A 14,775-nucleotide genomic window follows, 5' to 3' on the forward strand; every position below is an offset into this window, starting at 1 on the left:
AATTATGGTTACAAAATTCTCTATAAAGTCTTAGCGAATAGACTCAAAAGTTTTCTACCTGTGATAATATCCCCACACCAATGTGCTTTTGTCCCAGGAAGAAAAATTCAAGATAATGTCCTAATTGCGCAAGAAATTTACCATCATTTGAAAAGGAAGAAAATTGGGACTCGTTAAGAATTGGGGCTTAAGGTTGATATGAACAAGGCATATGACCAAGTTGAGTTGGACTTTCTTCAAGCAGTGATGATCAAGATGGGTTTTTGCTCTACATGGGCAGATTGGGTCATGAGTTGTGTGTCCTCGGTCTCCTTTGCGGTTACTCTTAAATGGGAAAGCCGGTAGTTATTTCTCTCCTACCCGAGGCCTTAGATAAGGAGATCCATTATCTCCGTATTTGTTTCTTTTGGTTTCTGAGGTCCTCTCCTCCATGATCACCAATTCTGTTGAGATTGGGTATTTAAAGGGTATTCAAATCAATAGGGACTGCCCTATAATCTCATTTAGTCTTTGCAGACGGCTCCCTCTTTTTCATTGATGCAACATTATCAAATTGTCAACTTCTAAAGAGGACCATTGAGTGTTATTGTGATGAATCTGGGCAGTCAGTGAATTATGATAAATCTAGCATTTTTCTCTCCCCCAACACTCCACATGGTATGGTTGATGACTTTTGCCAAATATTTGATATACAGCCCACTCCATAGCCTGGAATTTATTTGGGCCTCCCTGCACTCAGGGGTCGATCCAAAAAATCTGCTGTGGCCTTTGTCAGGAAAAAGGGAACTTTGTCTCAAGCAGGGAGAGAGGTCTTAATCAAATCTGTTGCTTATGTCGTTCCCACTTATCCCATAAATTGTTTTAAGTCTCTCTAAAAGGATTTTGACACTATTATCTCTAATTTTTGGCGGGGCTTCAAGGAAGGTAAGACCAAAGTCTTAAGAAATACTTTTAAAATTATACACGTGTACCATCACTTTTAAAATACTTTTAAGTGAATTAGTAACATCACATCAGCATACCACGTGTACCATTATTTTTCATCTACTGAGGGCATTTTTCATGTTATTCATCAATTAAAGCGTAGGATGAGAAGACAAAATTGACTTTAGATAAAGGCCAGTGCTATTCAGACCACCCTAAATTGCTAAGTTGACCACCCTATTTCAAAATTTCAACTTTACCCTTAAAACAAAAAATTTTAATTTTGTTCGTTGGGTCATTTGACAGTTATCTACCGAAATATTTATGGTTCTTCCCCCCACCTCGAGCCCCTTTCTCTTTCCTTCTCTTCTCCCTCCTTTTCTCTCCAGTAGGCGCCCCTTTCTTATCTCCTCCCCGTCGCCAACCCTCCCCATGCTTCCCACCGAAACCCACCCCCTCACTTTCTTCCTCTGCCTCACTCTCTCTCCCCTCCCCTCTCCACTCAACCTCTGCCACCAGCACCACTGAAACCCATAACCCAAAACCCACAAACCCACCCAAAACCCAGAACCCAAAACCCACTCTCCTCTCTTCCCCCTTTCCTCCCCACCCCGATCCCCTCTCCACTCACCCTCTTCCACCAGCACCACTGAAACCCATAACCCAAAACCCCCGAAACCCAGAATCCAAAACCCACTCTCCTCTCTTCCCCCTTCCTCCCCACCCAATCCCCTCCCAGCAATAGGCCCAGCCCAGTCCTATGCTCTAGGGACTTCGAGCTGTTTCTTCTTCTGATTTTCTTTGCAAAATTATATATTCATCCTTAATTAAAATGTTAGTTGGGAAAGAAACACAAAAGGCACGTGCAGATCACTAATAAATGAGTATGCATAAATATTTTGAGTAAAATTATGGAGTTGTTGTGATTATTTCCTTAGCAATGTTGATAGCTCCAGCCCACCACCTAAACCCTAAACCCACCACCTGCTCATGGTTTCGATGTTGGATTTAGCTTCAAATCATCCATGCTCAAACACTAAGAACCCACAAATCCCACCCAAAACCCACTCTCCTCTCTTCCCCCCTTCCTCCCCACCCCGATCCCATTCCAGCAGCAAGCCTAGCCAAATTTGGCTTTGGGTAACTTTTTTTTTCATTTTCTGTTTTTTTGTTGTTATGAAATTTTATGTTTTTGTGGGTTTTTAGTTTTGATCTTTTTGAAATGTTGACTTTTTTTAGTTTTAAACTTTTTAATGAATTTTTTTCCTAAAAAAAAAAAGTCTTGATCTTTTTAGTGGTAAAATTTGTTATTTTTTATAGTTTTTTTTGTTTTTAAAATATAAAATATCCAAATTATCCCTCATTTTAACTGAGTTGATAGATTGTCCTACAATAATATAAATTCTAAATATGTGTTCTAAACTAACACAAAACCAAACTGGTGTCCTAAACTAAGATTGACCCCAAATTAGGTGTCTTGTTTGAAAATTTTTCCCTAGATAAAATGTAGGGAAAAATTTACAAACATGACACATACTTTGATGGTTGTTTCCTTTCAGGACATTAATTTTGATTCGTGTTAATGAATGACACATACTTTTATTTTGTGTCAATTAAGGATTCTGTTTTATCTCAACTTTGGCTCAACATTGGACTCATCAAAACTCTACCAAATTTAGCAAACTTATACTTGATTTAAAGCTATGCATCTTCTCTTTACAACTATATAAAGATCACTTAAATCGAACATCTACAACTCCAGATAATTGGCCCAAAAGTAGGGTATCCGAAACTGTCCAATCAGACCTCTGAAAAAAAAATTTGGAAAATCAAACAATTTCGGGTTACCCTATTTTAGGGCCGATTATCTGGAGTTGTAGAGATTCGATTTGGGTAATCTTTATATAGTTGTAAAGAGGAGATGCATATCTTTAAACCCAGTATAATTTTTCTGAGTTTGGTGGAGTTTTGATGAATCCAACGTCGGGCCAAAGTTGAGATAAAAACTGATAAAAACATAGTCCTTAATTAACACAAAATAAAAGAATGTGTCCTTCATTAACACAAAACAAAATTAATGTCCTGAAATAAAACAACCATTAAAGTATGTATCATGTTTGTAAATTTTTCTCTAAAATGTAATATGGTGCCAATTTGGCGCCACGTGTGCAACACTAATGAACAAAAGTAGCAAACATTACCCAAAGTCCCACAGTCAAAAGTTCAAAACCCAATACCCATATTGCCAAAAAGAAAAAAAGATACAAACCCCAAGTCCCACCGTCAAACCCCAAAACCCCGAAGGGCAGAAGGACAATCGGCGCATAGGATCAAAATCCCAGACAAAGAAACAATGACAAAAACTATCTCTCTGATTCTGATGGGTTGTGGAGGGGTTGGGCGTCAGCTCCTCCAACACATTGTCTCCTGCCGATCCCTTCACGCCAAACAGGTACTTCCCACGCATTCTTTCAATACCTTTTATTGTTGGGCTTTCTGGGTTTTACTCTTCTGCTTTCTTTTTGCATAACACATTCTTTTTCATGTGATTCTATGTTGTAAAGGTCGTGGACTGTTGACAGTTATAAGATTATGTTTACAGATTTCTGTGGCATGACATTCTTATTGTCTAGTGTTTGTGTGTGCATAATACTGATGGTAGGATGTCATACTTAAAACCATTCAGGTAGATTGTGTGTGTGTGTGTGCGCGTGTGTTTGTGTGAAGTTCGTGTCTTATTGATTGGATAATCTTCATTTGGGTGGCAGGGAATCCACTTGCGAGTTGTGGGAGTATCTGATAGTAAATCCTTAGTTGTTGCATTGGACGTGTTCACTATGGAGTTGGGTGATAACTTTCTATTGGAAGTTTGCCGGGTCAAGTCGGATGGTTCTTCTTTATTGACACTTAGTGATTATGGTAATTTCACCATGGGGTGATGAAGATACATTGCATTTTGTTAGATGAGTAATTGCATTTTTTGAGTGTTTCTTATGCTTATTTATTTATTTTATTTATTTATTTATTTTTTTTAAGAAGGTGAATCCCAGGTATTCACGAATTCAGAATCAACCAAAAAGATTATAGATGTTGCCGCACTGTTGGTTAAATCGACAGGTTAGTGGTGTGTGTGAGCTTTCACATTCCTGTACAGATTGTTACAAGCTTTTTCGTAAACTGCATGAGTCTGCTTTCAGCCTAAAATGTTTTAACTTTATTTTTTCCTTGCAAAGGTTTGGCTCTTGTAGATTGCTCTGCAAGTTCTGAGACTATTCAAGTGCTAACTCAAGTAGTTGATTTGGGTTGTTGTATTGTCATGGCAAATAAGAAGCCTCTTACTTCAACAATGGTAATAAACTCTTTTAGGAAATTTCACTTTTTTATAGTTTTAAGTAATTATTGATACTGACCAATTTTACCGTATAAAAAATCAATAGAAGGTTCATTCTAATTATTCTATGAGGTAAAAGGGCTATCTCCTACTGTTTTCACATTCAATTTACTTGTATACCATTAATCTCTAGTAAATTTCTTTTCCACGCTACCCAGTGACGCATGAAATATTTCTCACCTGCAGGAGGATTTTGACAAACTAATTTCACACCCACGTCGCATTCGTCATGAGTCAACTGTGAGTTCATTTCTTCTTGATGCACTTTGGTTTATGTTTTCTGAATTGTAAACAAGATATGAAAAGTATTATGTATTTAGAGATGAAATACGTGTAGTCTAATCCTTAATTCCTTATATATGGTATGATATATGGCTTATTCTTGTTAAAACATAATCCTAGAACCTTTGGCATTTGGTGTCACTCCTGTTTGGAAGCCACAATATTATAATTTCAACTGTGAACCTTTGAAAAAAGAATTTGTTTTACTCATAACATAAGCCCAATTTCCCTCTTGGAGATAAATGTTGCATTGAGTCAATTTTGAGTTCTCAGAAAAAAGAACGAGATAAATGAGAATATTTGAATTATATGTATTTTTATCAATAGTTGAAACTTGAGAGGAATATGTGTGTGTTTATTTGGAATCTGGAGAAAGACTCCTGTATTTTTTTTTTTCATTTTCTATTTCTCCAGAAAGACCTTATGACATAGTTATTCTCACTATCCTCTCTCTCTCTCTCTGGAATGTGTAGATTCTAGTGTGTGTGTGTGTGTGCATTTATTGTCAGTATTTTATGTGTGTATAAACCTGCTTTTCACAATTGTTTTAGCCTTTTAGGTATTTTTTTTTCCCATTTAGGGCTTCAAGATGATTTGGGTCATGAGTGACCCAGATAAAAGTATGGGCATAATATGTATGTTTTGCATGTGAAAAGCTTTGTGTGAGTTCTTTACTAATACAATGTTTATAGTTGTTTGCGTTTTTATTGTATTATTATTATTACTAACTTTTTTCTCTCTGTTTTTACCCCGAAGGTCTATGTCTCACAAGTCAGAATCTCATCTTTAGCGTTTAGTTGATTAATTTGATTGTTTGACAATTTATGAGGTCTAATGAAACTTCAAATGCTGAAATTCAATTTCCAGTTTAGCGCCACCTCTCTGTTCCATCATTTCTTAAAATTACTTTAATATGAGAAAAACTCAAATTCTTAGATCAGTTTTGTAGCCCAAAAGGACAACTAGAGTACACAAATTAGCCCTAGAATCAGACTAATAAAAGTATACCACTGTAAAATGAAAATGTAAAAAAGAGTTTTTAGGGATAAAGGAATGTTGTTGTAGCAAACTATCTTGAGCCCCATCTTTTACTTTGTTTTTTTTTTGTTTTTTGTTTTTTTCAATCTCATCTTTTTTGTTTTCGTTCTTGTTATCGTCTTGTGCATCCTCAATAACTGTCACATTACTGTCATGTGCACCCATGCACAGACTCATCCATACCATATGTCCAGGATGATAGATGTATATGTAATTCATATACTGTGCTCAAGGGGAATAGAATTCTAAATAATTCGTATTATAGTGTTGATTGTTGAATCTACTGTTACCGTGCTTTCTATATTTCATCCATAATGTATTCTAGCCATTTAACAAATTCATATTTATTTTTGTTTTATCTTCTTAACTATATATACCTACATTCTTGAAATGGTTTCTGCAATTTCCACTGAATTGATTTTAGAGTTGGTAGGTTGGTGCTGGCCTTCCTGTCATAGCATCCTTGAATCGCATACTTTCATCCGGAGATCCTGTCCACTGCATTATTGGGAGTTTGAGTGGTATTTAAATTTCTATTTTGATGGCGTGCTGTTCTTTTTAGATTATACTTTAGATTCTTTAGTGGACTTCTTGTCCTCTTTATGTAACTTTCATCTTTATTCTAATGGAAGTATGTTAATTATAAAGACAAAAAAAGTGGTATCAACTGTTCCTTATAAAGAAAAGAAAAGTGGTATCAAAATTTCTAAGGCATTCAATCACTAGTATTGTTAGGTTATGTTTTCCTGGGGATTTTTGGCATTATCAACGCAATCTACCTGCATGTATCTGAATATTGGTGCTGATGTTTGTTTTGTCTCATATACATGTGATAGGGACATTGGGGTATGTAATGAGTGAGGTTGAAGATGGAAAGCCACTAAGCCAAGTTGTTCGATCGGCTAAAAGCCTGGGTTACACTGAACCAGGTTTCTCATGATTTTAGCTTTTCAGTAAATCACATCTTGATTATGTGAAGCTTATATTAGCTTCTTTATCTCCCACAGTTTATAAGTAGCACCAAGAAGTTAGGTCTTGATATTCATGAGTCTGTCAGCGTGGTTATTTTGACTTGCTATCATAATTGCAGATCCACGTGATGACCTTAGTGGGATGGATGTTGCAAGAAAGGTATGGACATGGTTTACCTTTTGTGGCTAATTTGTTGAATGGTTTATTTTTCCTTTCTAGGCTTCCATCTTCAAAGTGATCAAATTTAAATAGTATGCCACTTGTCAGACGGACCTTAAATCTGACTGCACCTGCATAATTGGTATGCATGTAGAAATATGGTTTTTGTCGTTGACCTTTTTTGTATTGCCTTCATAATTAATTCCTTATGACTTCTAAATTGAACTTTCAGTTTCACCAAAAGGAAAAACTTGATCTTTCAGTTAAATTGTTATCAGAAAAAATGTGTGCTTTTGAAAAGAGTATGCAGGATATCTAGTCCACCGATGTTGGTGGTGATCTAGAAAACGAAACCTTCTTAATGGACTGTTTTCAATTGGAGTCATATGGGCCCTCTTTTAGTTTTTCTAGGTGATGCTTTTATTAGTTTTCTAACTACTTTTCACTTACACTTAAGAATGTTTGTGGTTTGATATACAATTGAAAACTAAAACTAGGGAAAAAAAAAAGACGAAGAAGAAGAAGAAGAAGAAGAAAACTAGAACAACTCATCTGAAGTGATTGGATGGTTATGAAATAGTGTAAAAATATCTACCTAGGAAATCTTTTATTTGATGAGAATGTAATTTATTTAATATTGAAGCTCATGCAATACGTCATATTAATTCTAATATTATTTTAAACAGGCTTTGATACTTTCTAGGCTTCTCGGTTGCCGCATGAACTTGGATGACATTAAGGTTGGTACTATATATTCTTTCTAATTCGTATGATTTATCCTTAGTCGTTCATACTTATGCATTGACCATCTACTAGCTCAACTATAACCTTTTCTTTCTCTCTCCCTCTTTTCTTTTTAAATTGATTATAATAATTTTCAATGATGGTTATTTCGGTTGTTTAGATTGAGAGCTTGTATCCTGAAGAAATGGCACCTAATGTAATGTCCGTTGAAGATTTTCTGGGAACTGGGCTATTATTGCTTGATAAAGGTATCCAAGAGAGAGTCTCTAAGGCTTCTTTGAGTGGGAATGTGCTACGCTATGTCTGTGTGATAGAGGCCTCAAGGTACTCTTTCTATTTGTTTTTATTTCAGTTCAAAACTGGAAATGCTAAACCAAACACCCTCTCAAGTGTGTATGCATGTGTGGGAACTCTTATCAACCAAGTGATTTGGGATAACATGGAACTTTTCTGTGTACTTTCTCTTTTTTCTTTTCCTCAATATGAGTTGTGTTTTGAGTTTTTGAGAGAGAAAACCATCTGGCTATTTTGGAAATCTGGGACTTTCTTTCCCTCCGAGTCTTGTAAAGAATCACAGCTGAATGTTCACAATCCACATACTTGGCTCCAGGTTGAAAGAGGGAAGCTTTCCAAGCTTTCATCAACAGTTAAAGGTGACCAAATTACTGGAACCTATAAACATAGATTTATAGATCCAAACAGTAAAAGAAAGAAACTGTAGAGAAAGGAAATTCAGAATAACATCATTTCATTCATGCCCTGCCAAGTATGGAAACAGGGTATTTGTACAATGAAATGAAAAGAGGGAGGTGACTTGTGATCTAACAAGTAATTAACGACTAGCAAATGATTGATGAATCCAGATATTCCTTGAGAGGGAAATTCTGGTTTTTACACGTGGGTAACAAACTAACAGCATACTCAGGTTTCTTTAAAGATTACTTGAATATGCTAGTCAATATCTTCGTGCTGTGGTGAAAGTGGCTCGTCAAGAGTTTCTGGAAGAGTTCAGAAACTAGAAGCCTTGGCCAACTGGTCGGAGCTTTGGCTGACCGGTCGCCCAGCTCTAGAAGCTAATTGGAGTTTCGGGGTAATTTGGCCGACCGGTCGGAGGATTGGCTGACCGGTCGCCCGAAGTCAGAGAGTCGAGTTTTGGGGCAGATTTTGGCTTTCCGTTTTGGAAGACAAAGAGGACTTGCACAAGACTTCCCTAGTGTGGGAAGGAGTTCTAAAGGGTTTTCCTTGTGTACAAGGGAATAGAATTAGCTAATAGGTGAATTACCTAATTCTATTAGGTTTAGGAATCCATATTGTAAGTGGTAAGCCTATGCTCTATAAATAGGCTGCTACAAGTCTCATAGAAAAGAATAGCTAGAGACTTCAAGGGAAGAAACTCAAAGGGAGACTTGGGTTAGAGACTTAAGGGTGAGTGACTTCAAGGGAGGGGTTTTTCAAGAGGGAAAAACACAAGAGAGCTATTTGTGCAAGAGAGAAGAGAGCGGCTGCTAGTTGGGTAGTCTAGGGTTTCAATAAGTTCTTGTAATCTTATTCTATACATAGTGCAGCTGTGATTCTCTAAGGGTCACACGGGGACGTAGGCAAAGTTCGCCGAACCTTGAGAACAAATCTTGGTGTTCTTTACTGATTTATTGTTGCTGTTATTGTGTGTGTTTGCTAATTGTCTAATCCTAGAATACATCAAAGAAACAGGTCACGGGAAGGGTGTTAATTCACGACACGTGCCTGGTCTATGATATTCATATATATTGCCCTGGAATGTTACTGACAGGTTTAGTATTAGGTTTAGTAGAACTAGGGGTCAGATAAACCAGCTTTCCTAGCATTAGTTAATGCTCACAACTCTTTCCAGGAGTGAGTGTCTTGGCTGAGACCCTTGATGCCAGGATGCAGTTCTAAAGTGGCATGTGTGCAAGATTTGTCTGAATACTGCCTGTACGTAAACGTTGGTGTGCAAAATAAATTTCAGAAGGATCATGATATAGATTGTAGTGGCACTAACGCTTGCCTTTACTTGAGAAAGTCGTGGTGCATGGTGACATTTCTTCTTTGTTAACTCACTGACTGTGACACTTTGTTTATTCTCTTTCATTTTAGATGTCTCTCTTTTTTTTTTTTTCTTAAATTGAATTTCTTTTTTTCAATAAATCTCAAATCATGATCAATGTTGTTGTCATCATTGCTTTTAGTATGTAGAAATGCACAGTAGACTGTCAATACAGAAATTCGAGATTATTTTCACTGCCCATCATCTGTATCCTCACTATATGAGGATACAGATTTTGAAACGAGGTAGCAAAAAGACTAAATGTCAAAACTGACTAGTGAAAAATGATTCAACATTTTAAACTAATGATGTTTCATCTCTGGCATTAGGAACTAAAGCAAGTTAGATAAAGATAGGGGAATTCTTTAAGTGTTTGATTTCCCATATTTCTCTTAGTTTCTTGAATGTTTTCTTTTGAATATTAAAAGACAAATTATGATGATTGTCTTGGCATAATTTTGGAGGAATAATCAATTTTGTCATGATTGAGAAAAGTGGCTTAAATCAGTCCAAGAAAAGTGGTTTTGTTTTTCCATCAGAACCTGGACAGGCTAGTGATCATACGTGTTTACTTTGTAGACCCAAACATTTTAATGGGTGTGTGGGCTGAGTTTAATTAATTAGTTAATGCTAAAACAGGTGATTACAGTATGAGTATGTTGGTATTCAATTATATTTTAATACTTCAAAATTAGGTTAGTAAGCTGTGTTAAAATACGAAAGGGCTTATTGAGGAGGGTTTGTTCACGTACCCATAATAGTATTCATGGTGAAAGCAGAGGCTCTGGCGTGAACCCAATTTTAAGAGCAATATTCATTGGAACCCAATTTTTGTAAAGGACAGTGCACAAGGAGTCTAGGTAGTCAATTTTCACTAAAAAATGTGCTCATAGATGAAATTGAGCCAATGTATGAGACTTAGATTGTTAAATATTGTGAATATATTAATTTGTGTATGAGACATGTATTAAAAATAAATGCGTTACAATATATTTTTGGTAATTTTGCACTTGTGTTGTGAATTTTAAACAAAATTACTTATAGATGAAATTGAGAAAGCTGATGCTTGAAACAGTTTTTTGGTAATTTTTTATTTTCCATAGAAGAAAGTTATAAAATATCTGTGATACTCTTGGTTGTGCTATGTCAACTTTCATTAAAAAATGTGCTCTCACATTCCTTATTATTTAATCTTTTTATTTTTAACAAAATATATGCATCATATTTAGCTTTTCTTTATATTGTTTTTTAATTTTTCTCTGGTTGCACTTAATATGAATAGATCTTGTGGATGAGTGTGATAAACACTACTTTGTCTAGAATGCACAAGAAAAGTATTTGAATTGTTGATTCATTGCTAGAAATGACTTAGAACAAATAGTTCATCATTTACTTTATTTTTTTGCTAAAAAACTTCATCTGCGAGTTATCATAGGTTAAAATTTAAAACACATAATATGGTAGCTAAATGTATTGGGAAGAAAAAAATATAAAGGAGACTTTATACATCTTCTGAAAATTGTTTAGGCTTATTGATCCGTTTTAGTTGAAAGTAGGCCTTATATGTACTTTTCCCTTACTCCTTATGATTTTGATCATGCTAAACAATCATTGAAATTTAGTGTCTTGAACATTTTATGAATATTGAGGAAACATCCTTTGAGTTTACTACTTTATGTATATGATTTTGCATAAGCATATATATTTTTGTGTAGCATATCTTGCACTTGCACCTGTGATAGTGTAAAGCATTGGTATTCCTTAAATTTCTGGTGGCATTAGCTCAAGTATTTTACTGACTCCTTTCAAGCGATACTAACTTATCAAAGCTTTTGGTAGGTGTGAAGTTGGCATTCAAGAGCTTCCTAAGGATTCTCCTTTAGGAAGATTGAGAGGAAGTGACAATGTGGTAAGCCGTCTGAATTTCTTCTCATTTTCTACTTGTCACTGTTAAATTAAGACGCAATCTTTTGCTATAAGACAAAAAACTAAAACTATATTGTGGACTTTATTATGAGTGGCACATGCAATATAAACATTACGCCATGTACCTCATTAATCATTACCAAGGTCTTGAATTTGGAAAACATAAGGAGAGAGACAAAATTAGGAGGTGGGGTCATATCTACATTTAGAATTTGACTCTTCATGTGTGTGGCTGGGTTGAAGGCTCTGAGTGCATGTGTTTAAAAATGACAAGGAGCTATAATCTAAAACAATTTGTACTCTGAAGAGCAGCAGTTCTTTATTTCTGTGATGAGACTGTTATGCAGAACCAATCCTGTGGTAGATTTTGAAATCAGATATAGGAATTAGACTCTTTTGTGCATTGTTCTGGACTTTCAGGCACAAGGTAAAGTACATTATAATTTTGCAGATACATGGTTTGTAATGGTTGCATACCTTATTCAAAGTCAGAAAATATGACATCGAGAAATAAGAAAGGAGAATAGAAAACAAAGGAAGCAAAGTCAAGAGGTGAAACTAAGTTTTGATCTAGGACTTCTTAGGGAATCAATCCTTAGGTTTATAATTTCATGAATGAAAGAGCTGTTAATAGTTTAAAGAAGTTGTAATTCCCTTTATACGACACACATTTTATTCTGATGGATGTTCTATTGAACTTATTTATATGTTATGCAAGTTCTAATACACGCTCTGACTAAAAAATAAAAGCAAACACTGAAGAAACAAAGGAAGGAACTAAACTTGCAAAAGCTGCCAAACCAACCTAAAGACCTGATAGAACAAAAGAATCCCCATGTCATTTCAGTTAACTAGATCTATGTTTTTTTTTTTGGATGTCTCGGGTATCCAGATCTTTGACCTGACTAATCCCGAGGGCATGTGTAGACCCACCAATCCGGACGGCCAAGACAAATCCCCAACTCCATTGATAGTCGATAGTGGAATTGGGTGGTGGTGGCCCCAACAGGAGTGTTTGCACCCAGTGTGGATCGAACTGAGGATTGGGCGTGGGAAGAGAATGTATTGAACGTATTGGGGGGGTGTAGAAGAGAGTGGATTGGTTGAGAGAAGGAAGATAATAGTAAAGTAGAAAACCAATTGGAATTGGAATAGTGTACAGTTACCACACTTAACTTGATCTTCCATTTATAACCAAAGTTATTTTAGAAATAATTGTGTATCGCCGTATACTGGACATTTCAGGTATGCCCACCAACATTTCAAAGTTGAAAAATAATTTTAGTATATTGAACATTTCCTTAATAATATGGATGAAGTTTGACCATTCTTAATTTTTGCTAATTTTTTTATTTACTATTGCAGTTGGAGATTTACAGCCGATGCTATAAGGACCAACCTCTGGTCATTCAAGGAGCTGGAGCTGGAAATGATACTACAGCAGCTGGTGTACTTGCTGATATCATTGATATACAGGATTTATTTCCTTGAGCGGTTATTTTCTGTATCATATATGGGAGAAACTGAGTGCAATTTCATTGCTTAGGTATCTTATCAGTGATTCGTAGGACATACATAATTCAATGGTATTAAGATATATGCTAGGTTCTGGTCACTGTTAGGTATCTAGAAAGAAAGAACCTTCCCATAAACTATTTAGAAAAATGCAATTTCTGTACCCTCTTGTATTTTCCCAAAGGTTGATCTTGACTGGTCTGGGATTGGCTTCTCTAGAGGTTATTGTCTTTATCTTTTAGCTTTTGGGTTTGAATGCACATATGCTTTCGTCAATAGAGAGATTTATGGATGAAAAAAACCTGGTGGGATCGATCTGCTCTGAAAATTTTGATTTTACTTGCTTTGGGAAAGTAAGATCTTAGTTCTTTTGGTAAATAATAAAGATCTTAATTTCGAGGAAGCATCCGAAATCGACCACTCAATGGCTAATTTTGTTCCAAGGAAACAAAATAAATAATGGTTTTGCTTTTAGGAAAATCTAGTATCTGTTGATAATGTTGCCTTTTGTTTTGATTAAGAGAAATATGATACCAACTAATTATTGGTTTAGTAATATTTCGCTTTTGGAGAAGTTTCGAGTTTGAATCATCATCTCGAATAAAAACTAAAAAGACAACCAGAAGAGATGAGAGATGAAAAAAGATGAGCTGAAACATAAAGAAGTGAGAAAAAGAGCAAGAAAATATAAACAATATAAAACTAAAGAAATATTTAAAACGAAAATTATTTTTTATATTAGAAAATGGTATGTGGCTGACTGATATTTATATCAGTAGTGCTACATATACCACATTTTTATACCATAATTTCATACCACCTTATGTGGCAACTTACATGTCATTCATACATTGGATACTAAAAAATAAAAAAAAAAACTCAAAAAAAAAAAAAAAAAAACTTTGTCCAATAAAATAAAAACACGTCAGATTGTATAAAAATGTGGTATAAGAATGTGGTAAGTATAATATTATTCTATTTATATTATGTGGGATGGCACAATGACACAAAAATTCGAAAAAAAACTTATTTACCACAAAGTGTATGTATCTTATATGTCTATCTCTCATTTCGTGTTAAATCCCCTCATGAGAAAGACAAAAACAAAAAAAACTATGAGTAAATATACACTCGATTACATACAAATTTTACCCCACAAATGTCTTTGACATTCTTATTCTCAACTCAGCTAGAGATTTCAATGGCTTTGACATCATGTTTTTTGACCTTTGCCTTAGGGACCGTGACACTGAGCCCCATTCTCCATACAAGCCTTAATCGCATCGAAATTCGGGAATGATCGACATTGTGAAAACTGTTAGGATTGTTTGATGTTGAGAAAGTAAAGTTTGAGTATGTACTACTCGATAGTCGTAGGGCCGGCCCTGAGGGTAGGCTGAGTAGGCGGTCGCCTAGTGCCCCCCAATCTCAATGGCCTCAAAATTTTATAACTCTTTATATAATATGTCTTATATGTTAGGCTAAAAAATTTTAAGGGCTTTTTTTTTAAAAAAAGTTTATTTTTTAAAAAAATGTACTGTTCATCCGGCCCACTCGCTATAGTGAACTACTGTAGTGGCCCACTTTTAAAAACTCAGTGTTACAGTTTTATTTTTTTGGTCGGACAATTTTTTGTTTTGTTTTCCACATCTTTAAAAAAAACCCATCAGTCTTGGCCAAAAAAAAAAACCCAACAGTGACAATTATTCTAATAAGAATAATGTTATACTTACCACATTTTTATACTACATTTTTATAT

The 14,775-nt window shown here is 35.3% G+C and overlaps 1 protein-coding gene across 4 annotated transcripts; it reads left to right on the forward strand.

Annotated features, from left to right (window-relative positions):
- Positions 1-3,177: 3,177 nt before the first annotated feature.
- LOC147299232 (Glyceraldehyde-3-phosphate dehydrogenase-like family protein) lies at positions 3,178-13,312 on the forward strand. 4 transcript variants are annotated; one of them, XM_086251922.1, is made up of 12 exons: positions 3,178-3,376; positions 3,693-3,843; positions 3,961-4,041; positions 4,158-4,273; positions 4,502-4,555; positions 6,069-6,156; positions 6,472-6,564; positions 6,726-6,766; positions 7,453-7,506; positions 7,671-7,834; positions 11,415-11,484; positions 12,867-13,312. In XM_086251922.1, the coding sequence occupies exons 1-12, from the start codon at positions 3,278-3,280 to the stop codon at positions 12,990-12,992; spliced, it is 1,137 nt and encodes a 378-aa protein (XP_086108048.1). In that variant the 5' UTR covers positions 3,178-3,277; the 3' UTR covers positions 12,993-13,312. The 4 variants fall into 4 exon arrangements, with proteins under 4 accessions (XP_086108048.1, XP_086108064.1, XP_086108056.1 ...); XM_086251938.1 differs by having other exon boundaries at positions 4,173-4,273; XM_086251930.1 differs by having other exon boundaries at positions 3,964-4,041.
- The last annotated feature ends 1,463 nt before the right edge of the window (positions 13,313-14,775 follow it).

Source organism: Dryas octopetala, chromosome 1, assembly GCF_963921425.1.
Source record: "Dryas octopetala chromosome 1, drDryOcto1.1, whole genome shotgun sequence".
Classification (NCBI taxonomy): Eukaryota; Viridiplantae; Streptophyta; class Magnoliopsida; order Rosales; family Rosaceae; genus Dryas; species Dryas octopetala.